At 56.7% G+C, this 22,947-nt stretch overlaps 1 protein-coding gene across 2 annotated transcripts in view; it reads right to left on the bottom strand.

Annotated features, from left to right (window-relative positions):
• GNAO1 (G protein subunit alpha o1) overlaps positions 1-22,947 on the bottom strand; it is a 149,431-nt gene that overhangs the window by 48,638 nt on the left and 77,846 nt on the right. For both annotated transcript variants that reach the window (XM_066349945.1, XM_066349944.1), the window contains exon 3: positions 20,082-20,223. In XM_066349945.1, coding sequence (XP_066206042.1) covers positions 20,082-20,223 — 142 coding nt within the window. The remainder of the gene's footprint in view (positions 1-20,081; positions 20,224-22,947) is intronic.

Below are 22,947 nucleotides of genomic sequence, written 5' to 3'. Positions count from 1 at the left end.
TGGACCCTTGGCAATGGCAGCTCCTCAGTCACATGGGACATCACGCCAGGCCCTTTCTGAAAAGGCTTCTATTTGAGAGAATTCGAAGCTGCTGATTGGCAGAAGCAGGTCCAGGGCCCCACCTCCCCAGAGAGGATTTGCTTCCGTTAACCCTTCAGTAAAGAGCAAGGAAGGCCTCCTTTCTCCAGGGGGGAGTCCCAGGAAGGCTGGTGGACCCCACGCCTGCCCTGGGGGCTTCCCCTTGGGCATGAAGTATGAAAAGGTTCACCAGAGCTTTTGGCTCTGAGCCTTGCTTGGGCCACTGACCAGCCTTTGGCGTCAGGCAGGCCTGGGTCTGGGTCCTGGTTCTGCCACAGATCAGCTGTGTGATTCGTGGGCAAGTCACTGAACCTTCCTGGGCCTCAGTTTCCCTATCTGTAAGACGGGCATAATCATATTACTCCCCCGGCTCACATGGATCAGGCAAGCTTCTCCAAGCTTCAGGCCTCTGGTCCTGCTTCCATAATTCCTGTCCAGTCCTCAGGACCCCTGGCCTTGGCTGCATACATGTTTCTTTCACTTGACTCAGTTAAAAAGATTAGACCCATGGCCCTGGCCAGACAGCTCAGCTGGTTAGAGCATCATTGCAAAGTGCAGAGGTTGCCGGTTTGATCCCTGGTCATATACAGGGCACCTACAGGAACAGGTGTTCCTGTCTCTCTCCTGCTTTCTCTCTCCCTCTCTCTAAAAACAAAAACAAGAAAAAACAACCCCCTACACTTTGGTCTTGTTCTACTATTTGGGCAATCGTGAATTAGGTGGGCTACATACCTGTTTTCTGGATTCATATTAAAATAAACACATCCCTACTATTGATACAATGAAGACTGCCACGTAGGGTAACGGCAGAAGCAACAGCGTCTGGCATGGGGCCTGGCCTGCATGTGCTCCATACGTGGGGATCTGTCACTACCCTGCCATCGTCACTGTCACTCAGAACTGCAGGTGTGGGTGGAGCAGCAGTGAGGCTGGGCTAGGCACCTGCTTCAAGAACCCTCCCTCCATCTGGGCGCCAATCTCCTTCCTGCCAAAGCCTGGACCCCAGCCTGGTTCCTCCTTCACCTGTTGCCCTCTCCTCCCAAACTACCTCGTGTCTGCACATAGTAAAAGCTGTCCTACACAAAGATAACATTTGTTTCAATGGTCTAGTTCTGTGTGAAGGAGGGAGTCGCCCCCAGGCCCCGCCCAGCTGCACACACTCTTCCCGGCTTCACCACTCCGCTCCCCCAGGTGAGCAAAGCCTGACTTTCTAAGGGGGAAAAGCACTCCATCCAGCATTGCCTGCTTATTTGTCAGTTAGTTCTGCCTAGATGACTAACCCAGAATTTCCTAATTACAACTTCACCAGGAAGCTGTAACATTTTCACTGAAACAAACAAAAAAAAAGGGGAAAAAATCCAAATTCAAACTTCAGAAAAAACGCTCACCTTATAAAAACAAACACAAGCAAACAAGCCAGTCAAACAAAACGGGTGCTCAGTGTCTGTGGCCAGTGTGTGCGCAGAGGAAACGGGCTTGGGTTGGACGCAGAGGTCCCAGGTCCAAGTCCAGAATCTGCAGACACCAGCAGAGTGATGCTGAGCAAGGCACTTGACCTCTCTGAGCCTCGAGGGCCTCATCTGCAAGTGGGGGTCCAGGTGGACCCGCTTGCAGGCAGCTGTGTGGAGGAGGGGCCGGTGAGGTGTGGAGCACCACGTGGTCACTTCTGGGCCGGCCCCCGGCCAAGCTGGGAGGCAGGAGGAGTTGATCTGACCTGGTCCCGGGCACAGGGAACCCAGGTCCTTTCCCGAAGGGAAGGGCGCTGTCGCAGTTAGATGACGGCTGATTCCCACTGGGAAGTGCTTCTCCCTCCAGGGAGGGGCAGCAGAACCTTAACCAGAATTCCCAGAAACCTAAAGGCCTTTGAAACCCAATGGGCTCCATCTCCACTGGGGCATTCTAGGCACGGGCGACACGTGGGGGGGTCCTGCGCCACCTTGGATAATACGCCTCTTGTAGGAAGAGTTGTGGGGAAGTGACAGCTTCCAAAGAACTGGGGTCCCCTCAATTTATTCCTAGAGAAGAGACTTGGGTCCCAGAACCCAATCAGAGCCTGACCTGGAGCCCCACTCAAGGCCCCGCATAGGCTCTGCTTGGTTCCGCAGAAACACTTGCAAAAGCAAGGTTTGCTTTCTAGTCTCCACCGGCCCTGCTGGGGCCCCACAGGTTTAGGGAGAGGTGACTACTTGGGCAGAGGCGCCCGGGCGTTCCAGTCTTTTGACCCCTTGCTCCTCGGCCTTGCCAGCTGTACGTCTGCCCCCTGGGCAGGGCTGGAAGCAGGCGGAGCCCAGCCCCACTGCGGAAGCTGCACCAGGGCACCAGAGAGCCACTTCTGTGTCCCTGTTTGCGCCAGCGTCCTTGAAGGCAGCCTTGTCCAGGCCGCTCTCACTCTTCTCCGCATGGGAAACAAACGCTTCTGCCTTCCAAGCTGAAGGGCTTGTTTAGCTGAGCTCAATTCCAGAGACTCTCACCCTGGCAACGGGTCTTTGGGGATTTGCATCTCATGCATCACAACAGGGGAACAGCCATTCAGCAAGCTGGTGGGGGGGGACCCCACAACACAAAATCAATGTGCCCCTCCCCCCCCCAGAGCACAGCCACCAAACAAAACAGAGTCAACAACAAAAATTTCCCACAAGCCCATTTGGCCTTGGCTGGCAATCAGCCAACCTGGAATTCAAACTTAATCAAACTTTCATGTCTCCCTTTCAAAGCTCAGGAAATCAGTAATTGGTTTTATAATTGAATTTTCTGATCACGTATCAAAGGAATGAGTGTGCCAAAGGCCAAGGAATGGCCGGGCTCCAGCGGGGACGCCGAGGCGCTGGAGGTGGGAGGAGCGCTCGCTGCCGGTGGGCTAAGAATAGAGCCTGTTATTTATAACAGAGAAGCCAGTCACGTCAGAGCCTTGCCCTTACCGAGGGGTCTCCCCCGAACACCCAGGCCCAGGCCCTGCACTTCTGGCTCCTGCAGCAACGGTGGCAGGAAGGCAGGGAAGGCGGGGAGGGGAAGGCTGGCAGACCGTGTTGGCAGCACTGGGAAGTGAGGAGCCCCCGCGAAGGGACCTGGGCAGAGAGGGAAGGGGCCACGGTGGAACAGGAAGTGGGACGCAGGAGGGGCAGGCGGCGTCCGAGGTGTACGGCCTGAGTGACTTCGAGGAAGGCAGTGTTTCCACATGAGGAAGGCAGCAGGAGAGGCCAGCTGCGTGCGGCCGGTGGGCGCGGGTCAGGCTGCGTGCTGACGGGCCGTAGCCACCAGGGTGCTAACAGCTGCAGCTCAGCCCCTGTGTGCCCTCGCTCCGGGCCTAACAGGCTTCGCCTCATTCAGTCTGCACGGCAGCCCGAGGATGGGCTCCGGACTCCGTCTGGTCCCGGAGTCCACAAGCTCAGCCCCTAATGCCACGCCACCTCTCTCCCTGCAGAGGATGATATCACACAGCCAAACAGAAATAATTAGAAAGGGCTCCCAACACTCAGAGATGGAAGCTTGAGAGTCACCAAGTCAGCATTCATTAGTTAACCCACTTAAACAATGTTCCTGGCAAAGGCAAGGCGTAGACCGGAGAAAATATTCCCAGGACATATGTGGCAAAGAACTTGTATCCAGGATGTATCTCTAAAAAACTCTCACAACTCATTAATAAGGAGACCAACAACCCATTAACAGGAAAGAATAAAAGATGTGACCAGACACTTTACAAAGGAAGATACACAAATGGCCAAAAAGCACATCAAGAGTTGCTAAATACCATTAGTCATCAGTGAAATACAAACAAAAAGCGCAATGGAACACCACTCCATACAAACGGGAAAAGCTAACGTGCAAAGGACTGTTCCAGGGTGGATGACAGCGTGGGGCAGCGGGAACTCTCCTCCGTCCTAAATAGTACCACCACAGGGGACAGCAGTCTAGAAGGTTCTTATAGCACTAACACAGCCTTACCATATGACCTAGCAATTCACTCCTGGGTATCTACCAAGAGAATTTAAACGTGTGTCTGTACAAAACCTTGCACATCAATGTTCTAGCAGTATTATTCATATTGACCCTACAATAGAAATCACTCAAATGTCCACTGACAGACGAACAGGTAAACAAATGGTCCATATTTGGTCACAATGAAGTGTCCAGGTGTTTTGGAGAGAGATGGCGCCAAGAATCCATAGCCAGGCAGAGGGGCAAAGTTTGTAGGCATCTAAATCACTCCAGTCTGGGGTTTTTTTTTGTGTGTTTTTTTAACGCAAAGGCTTCCAGGGTGGTTGAAGGGAGGACGGCAGCCTCTCAGTTCTGCAGGCCCGGTCCTGCGCCCAGCACGGAGCTGGTCCCCCACCCCACGCACACAGGAAGCGAGGGGCTCAGGGTGTTCTGGGCCTGCCTGAAGTGGCCTCCTGCGTTAGAGCCAGAGCCAGACGCCCCTCGCAGAGCCCCGCCTGGGAGTCAAGCCCACTACAGGGCTGGCTCGCCACTAGTTGGTAAGTGACTCAGCCTTTCTTTGCTCATCTGTAAAATGGCAGTAATAACAGTTATCACAGGATTGTTGGCACAGCTAAATGAGACAATGCAGTGTTTCCTAGTAACAACACTGGTAATTAACACCTACACCTACTGAGCACACAATACACGCCAGGTACCTGTCGGTCGTTTGACACCCTGGCCTAACCACCCTAACCCTGTGCTCTGTCAACATTACGGCCCCGAGCTACGGAGGAGGAAGGCGGCGCGGAGGGTCAGGCAGTGCGCAAGCACGGAGCGAGGGCACTTGATAGCGTAAATAAGCTTTTTCTAATATACATTAAAATAGATGTATAACCACAAAAGTAAAAATGAAAGTCTTATATATACCACTTAAAATAATCTCATATCCACCACAGAGTATCGTACTAGAGAACATCTGCTATACATGCAGACGTGCCTGGAACACTGTCCGCCACGTGGCATGTGGAAGAAAGGCCCCGAGCTGTCATCTGGAGGCCGGTGTCAGGGGGCCGGCCGGTGTCAGAGGGCAGGCCGGTATCAGGGGGCCGGCCGGTGTCAGGGGGCGGGCCGGTGTCAGGGGGCCGGCCGGTGTCAGGGGGCGGGCCGGTGTCAGGGGGCGGGCCGGTGTCAGGGGGCAGGCCGGTATCAGGGGGCCGGCCGGTGTCAGGGGCCGGGCCGGTGTCAGGGGGCCGGCTGGTGTCAGGGGGTGTCAGGGGGCCGGCCGGTGTCAGGGGGCAGGCCGGTGTCAGGGGGCCGGCCGGTGTCAGGGGGCGGGCCGGTGTCAGGGGGTGGACCACTGGGACAGAGCGGGAGGAAGGAGAGCTGATAGGCGAGGAGGCTCCACCACAACTGTCACCAACAAGTGCATTTTCAGACTCGCTCCATAGTGCCGCAGAGAAGCAACGCTCCTTAGTGGCTCTGGCCTCCCAGCGCAGCCGGGTCCCAGTGAGGAGCAGGAAACAGCGCCCATGGGGCCGTCAGGATGGACCTCTCACTACACTAGGGAGGGGTTTCGAGGACCCTGGAGGGAGTCGGCTGAACTCTACCTCTGAGCCCTGTGCAGGGGACTGGCTCCCTGGGACAAGAACATTTGGACTTTTCTTCTTGAGGTCACAGCTAGATGTTTCCCAGAGCCCTTTGCAGCTGGGTGTGACTAAGTGACCAGGGTGCCCCAGCCCCCAAACCCCCTGACAACCTGCCACGTGCTCTCCTTTCCGTCTGCTGGCTTGTCGTCAGTTCAGCAGAAGACCCTGAGGCGGACGGGCCGGCAAGGCCACAGGCCAGCAAGAAGGAGCCGCCCGCTGACTGCGTGGACCACAGCCCCCCAGCCCCTTCCTGGACCGTGATGTGACCAAGACACATTCCTTTATGGGTAGAGTCCCTGAGACCGGGGGTGTTCGTTACAGCGGGTGAGGCCAGGTGGATCCTGGAGTGTCAAGGAGCTTCTGTTGCTACTAAGTCCCAGGGAGGTACCAACACTTTCTTAGTCTTTTCTAACAGCATGGGGCCCTCCCAGAGAAAGCATTTACCAAATAGGACAGCAGAGGCAGCTTGTTGCCTACGAGCCATGCACAGTCAGACTCACCAGCGGCAAGTCCCGGCTTCACTTTATCCACAGGGTAGACAGACTCCTAGTGTTTCTTGAGACGGTTCTGAGGGTGCGGAGGGGTCATCATGCAAAGCATCGCGTGCACGGCGCACACACAGCATCTGCTGGCCCCGCCCCCTCTGCCACACTCAGCCCGTGCCGCTGTGGGCACAGCTCAGCGCAGCCTCAAAACCCCCCAAACCTAGAGACGCTGCAGTCTGGGTGCAGTTCAGGCTGTCAGCTGGGCAAGAACCTGCCGGGAACGTGGTCCAGGTCCTGCAGCCCCAGGAGCGTGGAAGTCCCCAGAGGAGAGCAGGCGAGACAGGTGAGCAGGCCCCGCAAAGAGGGAGGCCCAAGTGAGGGGCAGGGCGGAAGGGAGGGAGGCTTCGAAGGACACCACCAAGGAAGGGAAAAGACAGCCCGCAAAATGGGAGAAATATTTGCGAATCACATACCTGATACAGGACTCGTGTCCTGGCAACTCAACAGGGAGACAAACAGCCCAATTAAAGACGGGGCAAAGGGTTGAATAGACATTTCTCCAAAGGTAGACAAATGGCTAAAAGCACACGAAGAGATGCTCAACGCCCTCAGTCACTAGGGAAACGCAAATGAAAGCCACAGAGCTCCCACTTCACACCCACTAGGACGGCTGCAATGGAAACAAGGGGGATGATGGACAGGAGCGACTGAGAGAATGTGGACAAGCTGGAGCCCTGTGTGCTGCTGGGAGAAGGTCAAACGGTGCAGCCACTTCGGAGAACAGGCTGACGCTTCCTGAGAAAGTTGAAACAGATTTCGCTCAGGACCACCAGCTCCACCCTAGGTGTACACCCAGGAGAAATGAACACGTGTGTCCATGCGAAGACCCACCGACACACGAGCATTCATTTTATGCATTGTTACAGTAGCCCCAATTATCATGAAAACAACCTAAATGTCCACTGGCTGATGAATGCATGAACAAAGTCGGGTACATCCAGACAATGGAATATTATTTGTCATCACATGGATGAACCTTGGAAACATTACGTCAGGTGAAAAAAGTCAGACACTAAAAAGTACCTACTGTGAGATTTCACTCATATGAAGTGTCCAGGAAGGCAAATCCACAGACGGGCAGTAGGTCAGGGTTGCCAAAGGGGAATGAGGGGCACTGCTACTGGGTATGGCGTTTCTTTTGGGGTGCCCGCCCGCTGTGCCCAGCAGAAGAGGGGCCAGGGGAAGCTGCACAGAGCGGCATTCAAGGGGCATCCCTCTCAGCGTGTCACTGTGACTCCCGCGTCCCTTCCTGCACAGCCCCAGGTCAGAGGTCGCTGTTTGCACCCTGTAGTGGACGCAGCTACGGCCCGGGAGGCAGCCTGGGAACAAACTGGCTCCAGCAGGCAGCGTCCAAGCTCATTCTGGGTCTCCACAATCCGATCTGGACAACTTCCTGCTCTGACTTCACGGGGCCATGCTGGTAGGAAGGGGCACGGAGCTGGGTTTCCAAATACCCGGGTCTAAGAACGGCCCTGCCACTGACCAGCTGCTCGGCTGTGGGCAAGGCATTTGAATTCTCTGAGCCACAGTTTCCTTATCTGTAAAGACTGGTTACACCCTCCCCACAGATGGGAGGTCCAGAGCTCAAAAAACACGGGGTGAAAGGGGTTTACTGTGTGCCAAACCAGGGCTGGGTGCGGGGAAACAGAGGTCCCCGCCCTCATCGGGGCTCGTCACGAGCTATGTAATCACTAAGGAAGGGCCTGTATACATACTAGGTAAGGTCATTACCAAGAGCCACATCAGGACCATGAAGGGTAGATATTCTTAACAAGAGCATAACAGACTGAATGTGTGTGCCCACCCAGAAGTCTTGCGTGGAAGCCGTAACCCCAGTGTGGCTGCATTTGGAGTAAGGAAGCACTCAAGGCTGAGTGACATCAGAGGGTAGGATCCCATCTGACAGGGTCAGTGTCCTTATAGAGACGTCGGAGAGAACACTTAGGAAGTGCCACGTGAGGACACCGAGAAGGTGGCCATCTGCAAGCCAGCGAGAGAGCTCTCACCAGAAACCAGTGGGACCAGGACCCTGATTTTGGACTTCTTGCCTCCAGAACTGTAGGGAAATAAATTTCTATTGTTTTTCCTACATAGCCTAGTCGATGTTTAGTTATGGCAGCCCAAGTAGATTAATGCAAAGAGCTTATTACACATACGAGTGTGCTGGGGACTGTTCAAGCCCTTTACATAGTCCCAAGTGTGAGGCAGTTACCGTTGTTACCCCCACTTTAAAAGAAGCAAAGAGTAGATGGGAAACTTCCTCCAGGTCACACGGCGGGCGAGCAGCAGCATCGGGCTCCGCGAGGGGGGAGGTGGCCACAGAGCGTCAGCCGGAGCAGTCTGCTCGGTGCTGGACGCAGGAGTCCAGCCTGTGAGCTCCCCACATGCACGGACTGGGAGAGTCTCATCCGCTGCCAGCCTGGCACTTGCTGGGTGTTCCATAAATGTGGAAGGAAAGAGTGTCAGGCCCAGGACGTGATGACCAGGGAGTCCCGGGGCACCAGGGGCGCCCACTCCCCCCACAGAGAGCAGTCTGCATCCTCTCACCTTATACCGGGGTGTAAGGAGTCTTTAGACACCAACCCCGGGGAGTCCAGGCCAGTGGGCTGCACTTCTCAGTTACTCTGGCTGGTTCCTTCTATGACTCGACTACACCCATGGGAAGCCATGTCCCACATCTGAGGATGTTGTGGCCCCTGGGACCTCAGGATCCATATAGTCAGCTGGCCAGGAGACCCAGTGAGAGCGCGTATTCTGGGTTTTCAAAGAACGGCCCATCCAGCTACGAACAAAGCTGGGCCTGAACCCAGAACGCACACTGTCCCCGACTCTTCTTAGGTCAAGGCTTGGGGAGGAGGAGAGGGCCTGGCTGGACCTCTGACCCCCTGACTGCCAGGCCTGTAGGACGCATGGTGTGGGGCTGTCTGCAGGGAGGCTGTACTCTCTGGCTGCTCCTTGAGGTTGGAGCTCCTGAGCTGGAGCCAGACCTGGAGGCTGAGGGTGGGGCTGAACAGTGACCGCAGCAGGAGGGGCCTCTCAGGTCTGGAAGGCTGGACCACAGGCAGGCTCTCAGCAGAGACAACTGGCAGACAGTCCAGCACACCGTGGGCAGTGCCTGTCCCTGAGGCAGAGGGCAACGGAGCACCCCCGTCGTGGGCCAGGCACTGTGCTGGGTGCTAAGCGCTGATTCAGACGCGAGCTCACGTGGGCCCAGCCCTGTCCCCTTATGGTCCAGCAGGGATGCAGACCTTGATCAAATGCTCACACACACATGTTTTCGAACGTGACAAGACCCTACAATAAGCACCCAGGGCTCTGAGAGTGTCAGGTTTGGGGGTGGGCAGGAAAGGCTTGTCAGAGCAGGTGACAGCAGAGCCCAGTTCTGAGGGGGACGGGTGGCGGAGGGTCTGCAGAGGCCACGCTCCCACGGAAGCCCTGGGGCAGCGAGGGGGCAGCACTTAACGCCCCAGGAGCAGAGCTGGCGGCAGGAGCAGGGACTCCAAGCACAGGGCTCTGTCCTGAGGGCCCAGGGTGACACTGGGGGCTTTCAGGCAGGGGATTAGCTATGCATTTGTAAAAGCTCACGCTGGCTCTGGCATGGGGCACAGATTATGGGGAAGGAGAGAGGAGGTGGCTGCAGCTGTCCGGGGCCCGGCCAGGGAGGGAGAACACGCAGTGTGTCTGTGGGATATTCACTAGCAGCATCTCCCACTGCTCCGAGCTCTGAGTGCCCTGACGGTGCCACGGGACATCTGCCTATGTGCTCTGCGCGTGGGGCGTGGATCAACGAAATGTGTGCAGAATGCTTGTGACAGTGCCCAGAGGCACCCCTGCCGCTGCACCCCCACCCTCAGCCCGCGCCGTCTGCTCCGGCAGCTCCTGAAATCCACCTTCCCTCTCTGCACCGCCCAGGGAGCCTTCCAGATTGATCCGACCGAAACTGACAGCTTCCCATGGCCAGCCGTCCCCCCGCCGCCCGGTGACACGGTTACCCTTGACACAGATGCCCCAGCAGTGGTGCTTGACAGCGTTTTTCTGCCTGATTTAGTGGCTTCTTCCCTGTGGCTCGGTACTCTGTGTGTGCCCGTCCACGCCGGCGTGCCCATCGGGCCGGGACGGAGCCCACGCTTACGTGGGGGTGGAGGGCTCCCTCCAGTGTGGGCAGGCCCTGTCTCTGAAATTCGGGTTTCTCTTTCTTTTGGATACAAAGGGAGAGCCTTGTGCTGCAATCATCTAAACTTAGCAATTAAGTGCTGCCAAAAGAATTGATAGAACTTTTTAGAATTTATAGAACTGAAATGGCGAGGGGTGAGTGGAAGGGAGACCTCAGAAGCCGCCGGGTCCCTCAGAAGGACCCTGTAGGTCCCACAGCCGGAGGGAGCTGGGCTGAGCCTGGAGCCCACCTGTTCGTGAAGGGCACGTGCTCTGCCACCGAGCTGAGGCCTGGTACAACTCCAGTCCAAGATGGACCCTCACCTGACAAAGGCCCCAGTCCCTCAATGCTGAGTGCCGGGGACCCCAGGAAGAGTGGGCTCCTTCCCCTCCAATGCCAGAGTCACCGAGGGAAGACTGGCCCCCATACTGGCCTTTCTCCCCACTGGGCTCTGTTGCTGGTGAGAGTAAGATGGGCAGGCTCCCCCCCCACCCCCACCCCATTTACCCCGAGAGCAAACAACCTCCTTCCAGACGGCGGGCCGGACTCTCCTCTTCCCACCTAGCGTGGAAACTACGAGAACTTGGTGGCCAGGGTGTGCTCTGGGCGTGCTTCCTGGCACACTGCAGAGGGGGACAGAGGAGCAGGCTTCCTGCGCGCTCGCCCCTGGGCTGGCAAGGGGCAGACTCAGCCTCGCCCAGGGCAGACGAGGCCCCCACGGCTGAGAGCAGCGTGGCCTCACGGGCCAGCCGGCTGGGTGAGCGTGCTGCAGATCAGAGTCCACGGCTGTTTCCCTGGACTCATCAGTATGTACTATGCACACAGCTCAGTGCCTGGTCCCAGCTGTGGCTCCCAGTGACTTTCCCGGTGGGAAAGCCGAGATGGAGCACATGTTCCTGCATCCTCATTAGACTGGCTAAAAGCACACACTCTGGGCCCGACTGCTGGGGCTACGCCCGGTCCACAGCCATGTGACCTTGGGCTGGCAACCTCCCCCTGAGCTTCAGTGTTCTCATCGGTAATGCGTGGAAAGAGCTCCTAGCAGCGCAGGGCACGGCGAGTGTGCGAGCGCGCACACAGGCGCCAGGCTGCCTTGCCCTGCGCTCCCGGAGGCAACGGGTGCAGGCGAGGGGGGCACCCTGCACTCCCGGAGGCAACGGGTGCAGGCGAGGGGGCACGCTGCACTCCCGGAGGCAACGGGTGCAGGCGAGGGGGCACCCTGCACTCCCGGAGGCAACGGGTGCAGGCGAGGGGGCACGCTGCACTCCCGGAGGCAATGGGTGCAGGCGAGGGGGCACGCTGCACTCCCGGAGGCAACGGGTGCAGGCGAGGGGGCACCCTGCACTCCCGGAGGCAATGGGTGCAGGCGAGGGGGCACCCTGCACTCCTGGAGGCAACGGGTGCAGGCGAGGGGGCACCCTGCACTCCCGGAGGCAATGGGTGCAGGCGAGGGGGCACGCTGCACTCCCGGAGGCAACGGGTGCAGGCGAGGGGGCACCCTGCACTCCCGGAGGCAACGGGTGCAGGCGAGGGGGCACCCTGCACTCCCGGAGGCAACGGGTGCAGGCGAGGGGGCACCCTGCACTCCCGGAGGCAATGGGTGCAGGCGAGGGGGCACCCTGCACTCCCGGAGGCAATGGGTGCAGGCGAGGGGGCACCCTGCACTCCCGGAGGCAATGGGTGCAGGCGAGGGGGCACCCTGCACTCCTGGAGGCAACGGGTGCAGGCGAGGGGGCACCCTGCACTCCCGGAGGCAATGGGTGCAGGCGAGGGGGCACGCTGCACTCCCGGAGGCAACGGGTGCAGGCGAGGGGGCACCCTGCACTCCCGGAGGCAATGGGTGCAGGCGAGGGGGCACCCTGCACTCCCGGAGGCAATGGGTGCAGGCGAGGGGGCACGCTGCACTCCCGGAGGCAATGGGTGCAGGCGAGGGGGCACCCTGCACTCCTGGAGGCAACGGCGTGCAGGCGAGGGGCGCAGTCCTCGAGGGACAGCCCTGCAGCCGCTCCCGCTCCTGGTGGCAGAAGGGAGGTCACTGGCCCAATCTCTGGTGCCTCACTCTCCCACAGGCTGCTCTGCTCCACCAGTGGCAACAAGAGGAGCAGAAGGCGTGGCCTGCCCTCCGACTGCTCGGGGACACCCGATGTTGGGAGGCAGGGGGAACGGAACGGGACCCTGGAGCAGGGAGAGCAGAGCTGGCACTGTTACTGGACAGTGGGCATGGTCCTTGCTTCCTCTGGGGACAGGAGAGAGGCGTGTCAGGGGAAGAGAACTCCTCAGCCCAGAAGACAGGGGGCCTCGCTCCTGTCCCCGCTCCGTGTGACCCGTGGTGTGATCCTGTGCGTCTCTCCTCACACTGTGCCTCAGTATCCCCTTCTGCAGAAGGAGGGACCTGAGTGAGAGCAGCAGGTCCTGGGGAAGGGTTCTATAACTTAACAGGACGACTCTAAAAAAAGTTGGGGAAAGTATGGCTGAGACACACCCACAGGCTTTCTTACGGCCGGGCCCTGAGTGCCCGCGACCCTGTGACGCGACCCTGTGACGTGCACTGTACACGACAGAGGGGACACCGCCCACCTTCCTAGACGCACTTGACCAGAGGAGCGAGTCTCGCCGATTGCCCATGGGGCTCATGTCTGAGGAACCCTGGGTAGGAGAGGGTCTGGGATGCTTCCAGCACAGACTGTGGGGGGTTCAACTCCAGCAGGGCTGCCACAGACCACGAGGGAGGAGGGACGGGGACACAGCGGAGGGGAGCGTGGGGAGGAGCTAGCTGCTGGGGTGCCGGGCCTCCAGGACGCCGGGCCAGACGGAAGGCTCTGCGATGCAGCTGCCGGGGGCTGCGGCCGGCGCTGGGGCAGGCCCCCCACGGAGCCCCGGGCAAGGGCTGCCGTCTGCACAGGGAGGCCGCCTTCCTTGCCGGCACAGAGGAGCTGAGGCTCTGATGCTCTGGGTCAGGGGAGAGCCACGGGGCCTTGGCTACAGAGGCGACCTGAGGCGACCTGCATCACACAGCAAGACCCGGGGAGGGTGCTCACGACGACCCTGCCCGTCACGCAGCCTTCTGGAACATGGCTTGTCAGGGGCTCTTCCCCGACTCAGACACGTCCTGCCCCGTCACGGAGACTCTGTCCTCCCTGACTGACACCCTCGGCCTTCTACAGTGCGACCCCCTCCCTTCCTCCCTGTGCTGCCGGCTAGAAGGGACGGCAGAGCAGCCCCGGGCCTGAAACGGAGGCGGTGCCCCTGAGTGTGACGGAGCAGTGCGACCCGAGGGCCTGACCTGGGTCGTGTCCGGGCTGCTCAGGCAGAGGAACAGGGCGTTTTGCTCTCATTTATGTCACTGTGATTTGGGGCTTTGTTACAGCAGGTAAGGCTGTTTCCTGAGTGATATACAAATGACGTTATTTCCATTTTGCACACAAGGAAGGAAAGAGAGGCTGGGGGTACTTGGGGAACCTGCCTGAGGTCACAGAGCTGGAAAAGGAGCCCCAGCTTTGACCTTGTGCCCGTCTGACTCCGAAGCCTGTGCCCCCTGCCGGCCACACAGCACTGCACTTTGAGGACGTGACTAGTCCTCCACAGGGCGCTGTAAGTGTTCGAGACCTCGCCTCGCCATCAGCTTCAGGCGCAGAGCTGACTCCTAGGCATGGTCCTGGGTGGACCCTACTTGGGGGTTGGGGCACTTCCCCATTTGGGTGACAACCGCAGCCCCTGAAAACAGTGGTGGAGCCCCCAGCCCGGGCCTGGGTCCCTGCGGCCACCCTGGGCCGGGAGAACTGCCTCCTTCTCCTTGGTCAGTTGTCATCAGGGGACCAGCTGGCCTCCACATCAGGCAGGGAAGGGCAACAGGAAGGAGAGAGGAAGGAAGACAGAGGGGTGCTCCAGGGAGGGGGTGCCCACAGAGCTGGGAGAGCTGGGCCTCGTTCGGCAGTGAGCTATTTATTCCATGGCTGGGCCCTGGGGACCGCAGACCAGAGAAATTAGGGGAGGGGATTCTGGTGGTGAAATGCCCCAAATCCTCAACTCCTCATACTCCTCACGAAGCCATCATCTGCTCCTGGGCTGACGGGAGGGGAGGAGGGAGAGAAAGCCAGATGCTAGCGCTGGCTGATACGTGCTCGCTGTCCCAGCCAGAGAGGGGCTGTGCGTGTCAGTGGTATTAGTATGTTCACGCAGTGCTTGGAGGAGTACGTTGCATTGCAAGCACGTGCGTGCCATGTGGTTGCCAGAAGTACAGAATCATCCCTATTTTACAGATGAGGAAACTGAGGCCAGGGCTAAGGGTTGAGGGAGTAGGGGTCAGAATGCCCAGAAAGGGCTGAAGTCAGGGTTGGGGCTGGGGGTTCGGCAGCAGCTCTCTGGATGTGAGAGTCTGGAATCAGAAACCAAACCCAACAGGCAGTTTCCCCTGGGCCATTCCTTCTCATACCAGGAAGCCCTCTGGCATCCGAGTATTGCACCCCCCCTTACGGTGACTGGTTCAGGGATGGGCAGGTGATGCATTTAGGGCCGAGGAGATGGGAGCTCCCCCGAGCCCCGGGTGGCTGCTCAGGGAAGAGAACACAGGCACCCCTTGAGTCTCAGGTGCTCACAGGTCCTCTGTGGGGACCAGGCGGAATATCCTCTGCTTTAACCACTGCCTGAGAGGTGAGGGGGCGGGGGGGGGGGGAGGGGGGGGGAGACCGCACAGCTGCAGGGCAGGGCTGGGGGCGTGTCTGAGCTGCCCAATGGGGCCTCACCTGCAGCTGCGCCTCGCCTCGGGACCGCCCAATCCACCCGCCAGCTGACATGCGTTTTCCTAAACCGCTCTATTACTTGTGACCCAAAGTGTCCTGGCTCACCCAGAGAGGGGTCTTTGGCTGGCAGATGGAGAAGGGGAGAAAGCTGAGTAAGCAGAGGGTGAATGTGTGTGTGCACGCGCGCGCGTGCAGGATCCCTCCTGGAGAGGGACCCAGATGCCACCTTAGCCGTCCACCCACAGTGAGCCTCTGATTCATACACAGCCCCCACCCCTAGCTGTCAGAGGCCTTGGAAATGAAGAAGGCCACCTTCTCAAACCAGGATGTGATCTCTGCCCGAGCTTGAGAGCCCTGCCGTTTTCCATCTTTGTCGCCAGCCTTGCCACCCCGAGCACGGTCTGCCCTGGGGGTGAGTGCTCGGTGAGTACTTGTGAAACGACTAACTGACCAGCCGGAGAAGAGACAGTGAGGGCCCGTGCTGGCCGGCCGGGTGATTCGAGGCAGCCGGGTGAGATGCGGAGGCAGCTGAAGTGTGACTCGGAAGCCCAGGGCTCCAGTCCCGGGTCTGCCACGTCACTCACTGAGCAAGCCCCTTCCCTGTTCGGGCCAGACAGGCCTACGTGACCCCATCTACAAAATGGAGCAGCAGACTTGGCTCGTCTTCAGTGGAGTGTCAAGCTGTGTTAAGCTGGGCAGGCGAAGGGACAGGGCAGGGCTGGCCCTGGGCTGTGTGGCTGGAGCAGCCCGTGGCCCAGCCTGTGGCAGGTGTGTGCACTACCGCCCAGCAGAAGGCCCTGCCTGGCCCCGGGTTCGGGCGTGGGAGCATGAGGCCTTCGTCCGTCCTCTCCCCCAGCCCCTCATCAGACCTGACAGCCACACTGAGCTTCCTCCAGGCCCCAGCCAGGGAGCAGCCTTGCTTTTGTCTCAGAATCAGCGCAGACCACAGGTGAACGGCAGTGCGCCGTGGAGATGGAGCACAATATTTTCATGATCAAAAAAGAGATAAGTGTTCTGAGCTCCACTGTGTGACTTAAATGTCAAGATTTCTTCTACCAGAGGAGATCCAATGACATTCTGGAAACTAAGGGTGAAATATGATTCTGCTTCCCCAAAGAGCTGCCATTACCTTTGGGGGGGGGCGGCAAGGGGCGACAGTTCTAATGAAGAGCGCTGGGCAGCAACCGCGCCTAGTGGGACCTTCAGCCCGTGCAGGTCAGTGACCCTGGGCAGCTAATGAAGTGCCTTGTGCCTCTGCTTCTAACTTGAAAAATGCACATGACACCTGACCCGTTCCTCACAGTAGATTGCTGAGAGGATAATTCACCAATGATGTACAACCAATAAAGAAAAGAATATATGCTGACAACTTCCTGTGTCAAGCACCGTCCTAAGCATTTCACAAGCATTGTCTCATTTAATCTTAGAGCCCGTGAACAAGGAGGGTATTAACATTATGCCCATTTTACAGACAACAACACTGAGGGTGGAGGAAGGTAAATAATTCACCCAGGGCCACAGAGCTTGTGGTAGAAGTGGGAACTGAATGCAGCCCCCTACTTCTTGTGTCAGATATCGTACTAGACGAATAAGGTCTATATTTTGTTCTTTGAGGACTTGATAATTTCGTGAGAGAAATAGGCATATGCACAAATGGTGAAAAAAATGAAAACAAGAGTATTTTCAACTAACCAAACCCTCACACACGTTCAAAGCTATTTTCCCCTTAGCTTACAATATATATATACAGCTCTGTGTGTGTGTAGATTTATTGACACAGGATGACACTGTCCATAGTCTTTCTAAGTGAAGCTTCTAGTCCTATAACTGTCCAGGCTCCCCTGTCCTCTCATCTGTGGCCAAGTTTAGGACAGTCCAGCCAGACAAGTTTCTCTGCTTTTGTGATGCAGATGTGGCCGGGCTAGGGCAGGGAAAGGAGGAGGGGGAGAAGACTCAACTTTAAAAGGTTAACACAATTTACATAATAATGCCCAGGACTGTTAGAAGGGAGGGGGGGAGAATTGAAGGGAGGAGGGAGGGAGGAAAGGACTTAGAGAAGGAGGGAGGGGAAGAGGGGAACTAGGGAGAGATGGAGGGAGAGGAAAAAAGAGGAAAAGGGAAGAAGAAACGAGGAATCAGACAGAGGGAGAGGAAGAGAGGGACCCCTTATAAGCAGAGAGACGGGGGCAGACGGAAAAGGGAAGGGAAAGTGGGGGAGAGAAGGGGGGACAAGGCGCGCTGGGGTAGAGGGGGTCTCTGGGGAAGTTGGGGAGCCCCGCAGCTCAAGAGAGTGGGGTGCGGCAGACTCGTGGCAGACAGAAAGGCTGTATGAGGAGAGCGGAGGGGGTTGTCCTTTGGGTCCCTTTTCATATTTTTAGAGAAACTTGGGAAAAAATCTGGGACTCTTTTAATGATTTAATATTTTGCCTGATCGTAGAGTGCCTGTTGAACTGGGACTCTGCTCTGGACCTGAACCACGTTATCATTTCACTAAGGTCATGTATCCAAACTATTTATGAATAGATGTGGTACCGCATGACCTTGGGCAAGTCACTCAGCATGGCTGCACCTCGTTTTCTTTTCACTTGTATAATCGTGACAACAATAGCACCCACTGCACAGGGAGTTGTTGCTGATAGCAATTTAACTCATGCTTAAAACAGGCCCTGGGAAATAAAAAACTGAACACTTCAGTTCCGCGTCCGTCTACGTGGGGGTCGCTCCCACCTGCACACCCAGGCTGTTCAAACCACACGCACCACGTTCAGCCCGGCCCCATCTCCTCCCTTTCTGCTGGAGGTTCACCTTGCCGTCCGCGTCCAGGCTGGTCACACTGGAGTCCCAGTTTCCTGATCCTTATCCTTTTGCCCCATTAGCCAGTCACCAGTCCCCTTTCTTTCGTTGCCACACCACTGGGCTGCTCTCATCTCCACATCGCCCCGTGGGCTCTCTCAACTCTACTGTGTCCAGTGGACTCCCCGCGGGGTCCCCACTCGGCTCCTGCTCTCGCCCTGCTGTCCGTCCCCACCGTCCTACCTAAGGGCCGCCTTGGCCAGGGACCCTCACAGAGGGCGCAGGGGCCGGCTCTGTAGTCCTTAGTGTATCATTTCCTAGCAACTCCCAAGCAGTCATCTCTCTAGTCAGGATCATAAAGTGGAAAACAAACAAACAAACAGGAACAGTTAGTGTCCAAAGCTGAAGAAGGCAAGCACTCCAAAGTCCCTGACTTTTCTGGGTCACAGTCAGGGCAGGAGATTGGGAGGAAGAAGTGTTGGGCAGGCTAGTGAGCACGCAGCCTCTAGGAAGATCTTGAAGGCTGTGTGTGCGCGTGCGTGTGTGAGTGCACACTTGCGCACACACAGTGCACCCATGAGCCCTTTGCACTCTGTCTGCCCGCTGGTTAGCCGAGATCCAGGTGCCATGCTCTCTCCTCGGCTGGAAGGGAGACAGAGAGCACCGGCCTGTGTCCCGTCTGGGTCTGAAGGTCAGACCCGGCACTCCTGCTCTGGGCTTGAGTGCCTGAGTTAATTACAATGAGTCAATACGTTACAGTATTAGGTGGCAGCTAGTAGCTGCTCAACAAAATGCCAGCTGTTTGTTAGCACTGTGGCCAGTATTGTGAAAAGGAACGAAGCCCTGTAACCACCCTGGCAGCTCTGATGGTCTGAGCGGGCATTTGCTAACTGTCCGTTTTCTCCGGGCACCACCCCACTGTGTTCCCAGCATGGTGCCCGCACGGTGCCCGCACGGAGAACTATGAGGCTGCGGTGAATGCTTAATGGAGACTAAGTTGGAGAACAAGCAGTGGCCCTCCTTCCACAGGCCCTGGCTCTCTACCCAAACCAAAGCCTGGTGTAGGGGGAGCGGCTGGGGGGGGCAGAGCCAGCTTCCGGACTCAGCCTCCCACTCAGCCTCCCGGAGGAGCAGGGGGCAGGCCCTCCTGCTGCGCCCAGCTTCCCACCCCTAGGCTGGCCTGGACACACTCCGTCACCCAATTCCCCTGCACCTGGAGGAGCCAGTGCCTACGTCGGAACAACTCCGTACCATGGAATTGGAATTTTGTGCATAAACTATTGCATTTTACATTTAAAGCTATCTGTCACAGAAGGGGAGGATTGTTTTCCTCTGTGACGGAGGTGATTTTTAGCAAAGACAGGATATGCGTGCAATGTACAAGCAAATCACACAGTAGTCAGAGACCAAGGCTCTCCACCCAGAGGCTCCACATGGACCCACGGCTCGGAGGCCTCCACTGCGGCCCTTCCACGCTCCGGGTCACAGGGAGAGGAATGCTGGGGTTCACAGTCCCACCAGGGGACAAAGAGCCGCTTCTGGATAGAATTCTCTGAGGCTGTCTTCACTTCCTCCCTGGCTGTATCAAGTTCAGTCTTACAGTTAATGCAGATGTTTGCAAATAAGTGGCTTTTATATACTTATTGCATCCAGTTATCAGATGCCTGGAAACTCAAGTGAGAAACAGTTCCGGTCCTAAGACATCTCAGACTCCCCCCCGGGAAGCAGAAAACACATCCCCCGGGTGCAGATGCGAATGAAGAGTCAATTCACGTGGCCGCCACCCCACCCCGCCCCAGACAAGGCACAGAAAGCTCTCTCAGGAGGGCATGGTGGCCAGGTCAGGCTGGTAGATTTAAGAAACATTTTTTTCTGTTCAAGTTAACGGCCCAAGGGCAAGTACTGGGCAATGTTGTGTGGGAGTCCCAATTTAGAACAGTCACCATCCCTTTCTCATCTGTACGCTAAGCCCCGGAATTCGCGGCTGCTGTCTTTGCCGGCCCTTTGCTGGGAAGTCTGCCCACCAGCAAAGGCCCTGTTTGCCTTTGCCAGGTACGGGCTGGTGGACCAGCTCAGGTGGGGGAGTAGCCTTCTCTCTCGTACACAGCACGCCTCTTCTCATCCCCGTAAGGCAGCCTGGCGTTACCATAAGGACGCAGCAGGGTCCTGAGACAGGCCCTCTGCTCGCTGTGCCCTGGGCTCAGCGGCCTACCTTTCGCTCCTTGTCGCCATATTCGATGCCCAGAGTGTCCATGGCCCGGACGATGGCTGCCAGGGACTGGATGGTGTTGCTGTAGACGACAGGCTTGTACTGTTTCACGTCTTCTCCGGAGAAGCCATCTTCGTGGATAATCCTAGAGAGAAACCACACACAGCACATCTGATGAGTGCACTGTCCCTGCTGGGCCCAGAGTGCCCGGCGTGGGGAGCCCCCAAAGCCAACCTCCCGGCTGAGCCGGCTGAGGACTGGGGGGCCCGGTTTGTGCTGAATCACTGAGTTGCTGCCTTTGTGCTGTAAGATCTGAAGACAAAATCTACCCGAATTACTGAAAATTAACCTGAAAAGCAGAAGAGTGGAAAAAGAAATTCAGTCTTTTTATATTCTATATATATATATTAAAGAAACATCAGTTAACAAGGTATTGATAGTACTTGGAGGCACTCAGGACGGGACGGACACACACCACATTCAATACATGGTAGTGGCTAAGCCATGGGCAGGGTCTCAACTTAAATATCCACTGAGGGGTGTACAGTTAAAGACCCCCCCGCAAGAAGCCTGCAAAAGAGTAATGCATTGCTTTCCCAGAAGTTAAGAGGTCTCACTCAAAACGAACCACCTTCATCTTTGACAACAGAAAGGTCAATGCAAGGGTGCCGCCTACTTTCTCATCCCTGGCTGGGGTCTGACCATCACGTCACCCTTATTCTGGTGGCTCTGCAGTGACACATAGGCCATGGAAGTGACATCACAGTTCTCAGAGGCCGCGTGCTTCCTGCCCTCCTGTTCGTGGGTTCCTCTGAGATCAGGGTTAAGGCTGAGCATGTCCTAATGTCCCTTCTCCCTGCAGATGGTGGCCGCCCAGGAAATGCTCACTGCTGACAAGGTTCCGGACAGAAGAGGACGTTAAAAGAGGGGATAAAGCCAAAACTTTGAAAGAATCCTCATAGAATTAAAGTAATTAAGAAAGAGCGAATGCATTTGAAAACGTCCAACATCGGTCATGCCCTAATACACAGTGTGGACTCTTCTGTGGTCCCGGTTTCCAGCCCGAGGCTGAGCGCCGTGTAGAACGTGCGCGTCCCCGCGAAGCAGCCGGGCTGCCGAGGCTGAGCGCCGTGTAGAACGTGCGCGTCCCCGCGTAGCAGCCGGGCTGCCGAGGCTGAGCGCCGGGTAGAACGTGCGCGTCCCCGCGTAGCAGCCGGGCTGCCGAGGCTGAGCGCCGGGTAGAACGTGCGCGTCCCCGCGTAGCAGCCGGGCTGCAGGGGCTGAGCGCCGGGTAGAATGTGCGCGTCCCTGCGTAGCAGCCGGGCTGCAGTCCCAGCTCCCCCAGCCCCTTCCCACGCCTTCACTACAGAAAATTGCTACCGATTCTTTTTGGTTTTCTTTTTAACAGCTTTATTGAGCTATGTCACATCCAATCCACCTATTTCGAGTGTGTAATTCAATATCTTTTAGTGTATTCAAAAGGTTGGCCGATGATCACCACAATCTAATTTTAGAACATTTTTGTCCCCTCCAAAGAAACCATGTACCTGTTAGCAGTCACTCCTCAGCCTCCACCCCGGCGGGACGAGACTGCTAATCTGTCTTGTTTTTATATACTGCTCACAAAAATTAGAGGATATTTCAAAATGAATATGAAGTTATAAAATATTCCTTAATTTTTGTGAGCAGTATAAATTTGCTTATTCTGAGCATTTCATATAAATAGAATCATATAAGATGTGGTCTTCTGTGACTAATTTCTTTCATTTCAAGATTCACCCGTATTATATTATGTATCAATACTTGGTTATTTTTGTTGGATATACCACATTTTATGTATCCATTTATCAGGAGACGGGTCTAATGCTTCCTGTTGACTTGGCGTTGGGTTGTGGGTCTTACTCTGAGTTTCTCTAAGAAACAGATCAGAATGACCCCTTGACTTTTTGTTGACGCTTGTTGACGCTCGTTAGCCACAAACCACTTTCCCTTCTCTTGAGGGAGTATACACACCCAGTCTGGGTCATGGGGCACAGCCCCAGGGAGATCTCAAAGGGACTTGTGAGCCCCCCCCCCCCTTGCAAACAAGTAGAAAACTGGACAAATCACAGGGAACCAGCGCTGTCAGACGCTGGAGAGTGGGCAGCACGGGACTGCGACCCCGAAGAGAAGGGGAACAAACGTGGAGTCCTGTGAGTGCCCTCGCTGTCTGCCTGGAGGCACTCCTCAGACCACGGTGCAGACAGGCACGGCCCAAGCTGAGCACAGTGGTCTTAACTGAGCCGATGAGATCAAGACTTGAGATCAGGGTGGCTGAGGGGCAGAGTACCAGGGACAGAAAACTACAGTGAGGGGGTCTGGACAGGCATCTCGCTGAGTCTTTGTCTGGACAAGGTGAGACTTCACAAGCGAGGCAAGGAACAAGAAGCAGGGAATTTATAGTTGAACACTTTCCGAAGCTTACTCAAGGTGGAAGAGGTGCAGGCTCTGACCTTCCAGACTGGGTCTGCTCTCTGTGCTAAGTGCTTCACACATTCTATCTCATTTCATATGCAAAACAATTATAGGAGACAAAAATATTACTTCCTTTTTACAGATGAGGAAACCGAGGCTCAGAGAGGTTAAGCCACCCACCCGAGGTCACACAGTTGGCTGAGCGCCATAGTGGCGTTTGAGGCCCTGCTTGTGACCACCAGGCAGACGCTGAGAGGCAGGCCTGCTGCTTCTGCCCTGAGTCTCTATAGCCAGGTTCTCTGAGAGTCCAGAAGTTCCAAACACAAAGTGAGCATCGGAACACTTGCTACAATGTCAGCCCAAGGAGTGCGAGGCATGGAAAGGAGGCGTCTGGTCTGAGGTTGGAGAAACAGCC

Source organism: Saccopteryx leptura, chromosome 9 (assembly GCF_036850995.1).
Source record: "Saccopteryx leptura isolate mSacLep1 chromosome 9, mSacLep1_pri_phased_curated, whole genome shotgun sequence".
In the NCBI taxonomy this organism is placed as follows: domain Eukaryota; kingdom Metazoa; phylum Chordata; class Mammalia; order Chiroptera; family Emballonuridae; genus Saccopteryx; species Saccopteryx leptura.
This window is presented reverse-complemented; position numbering and strand designations above follow the sequence as displayed.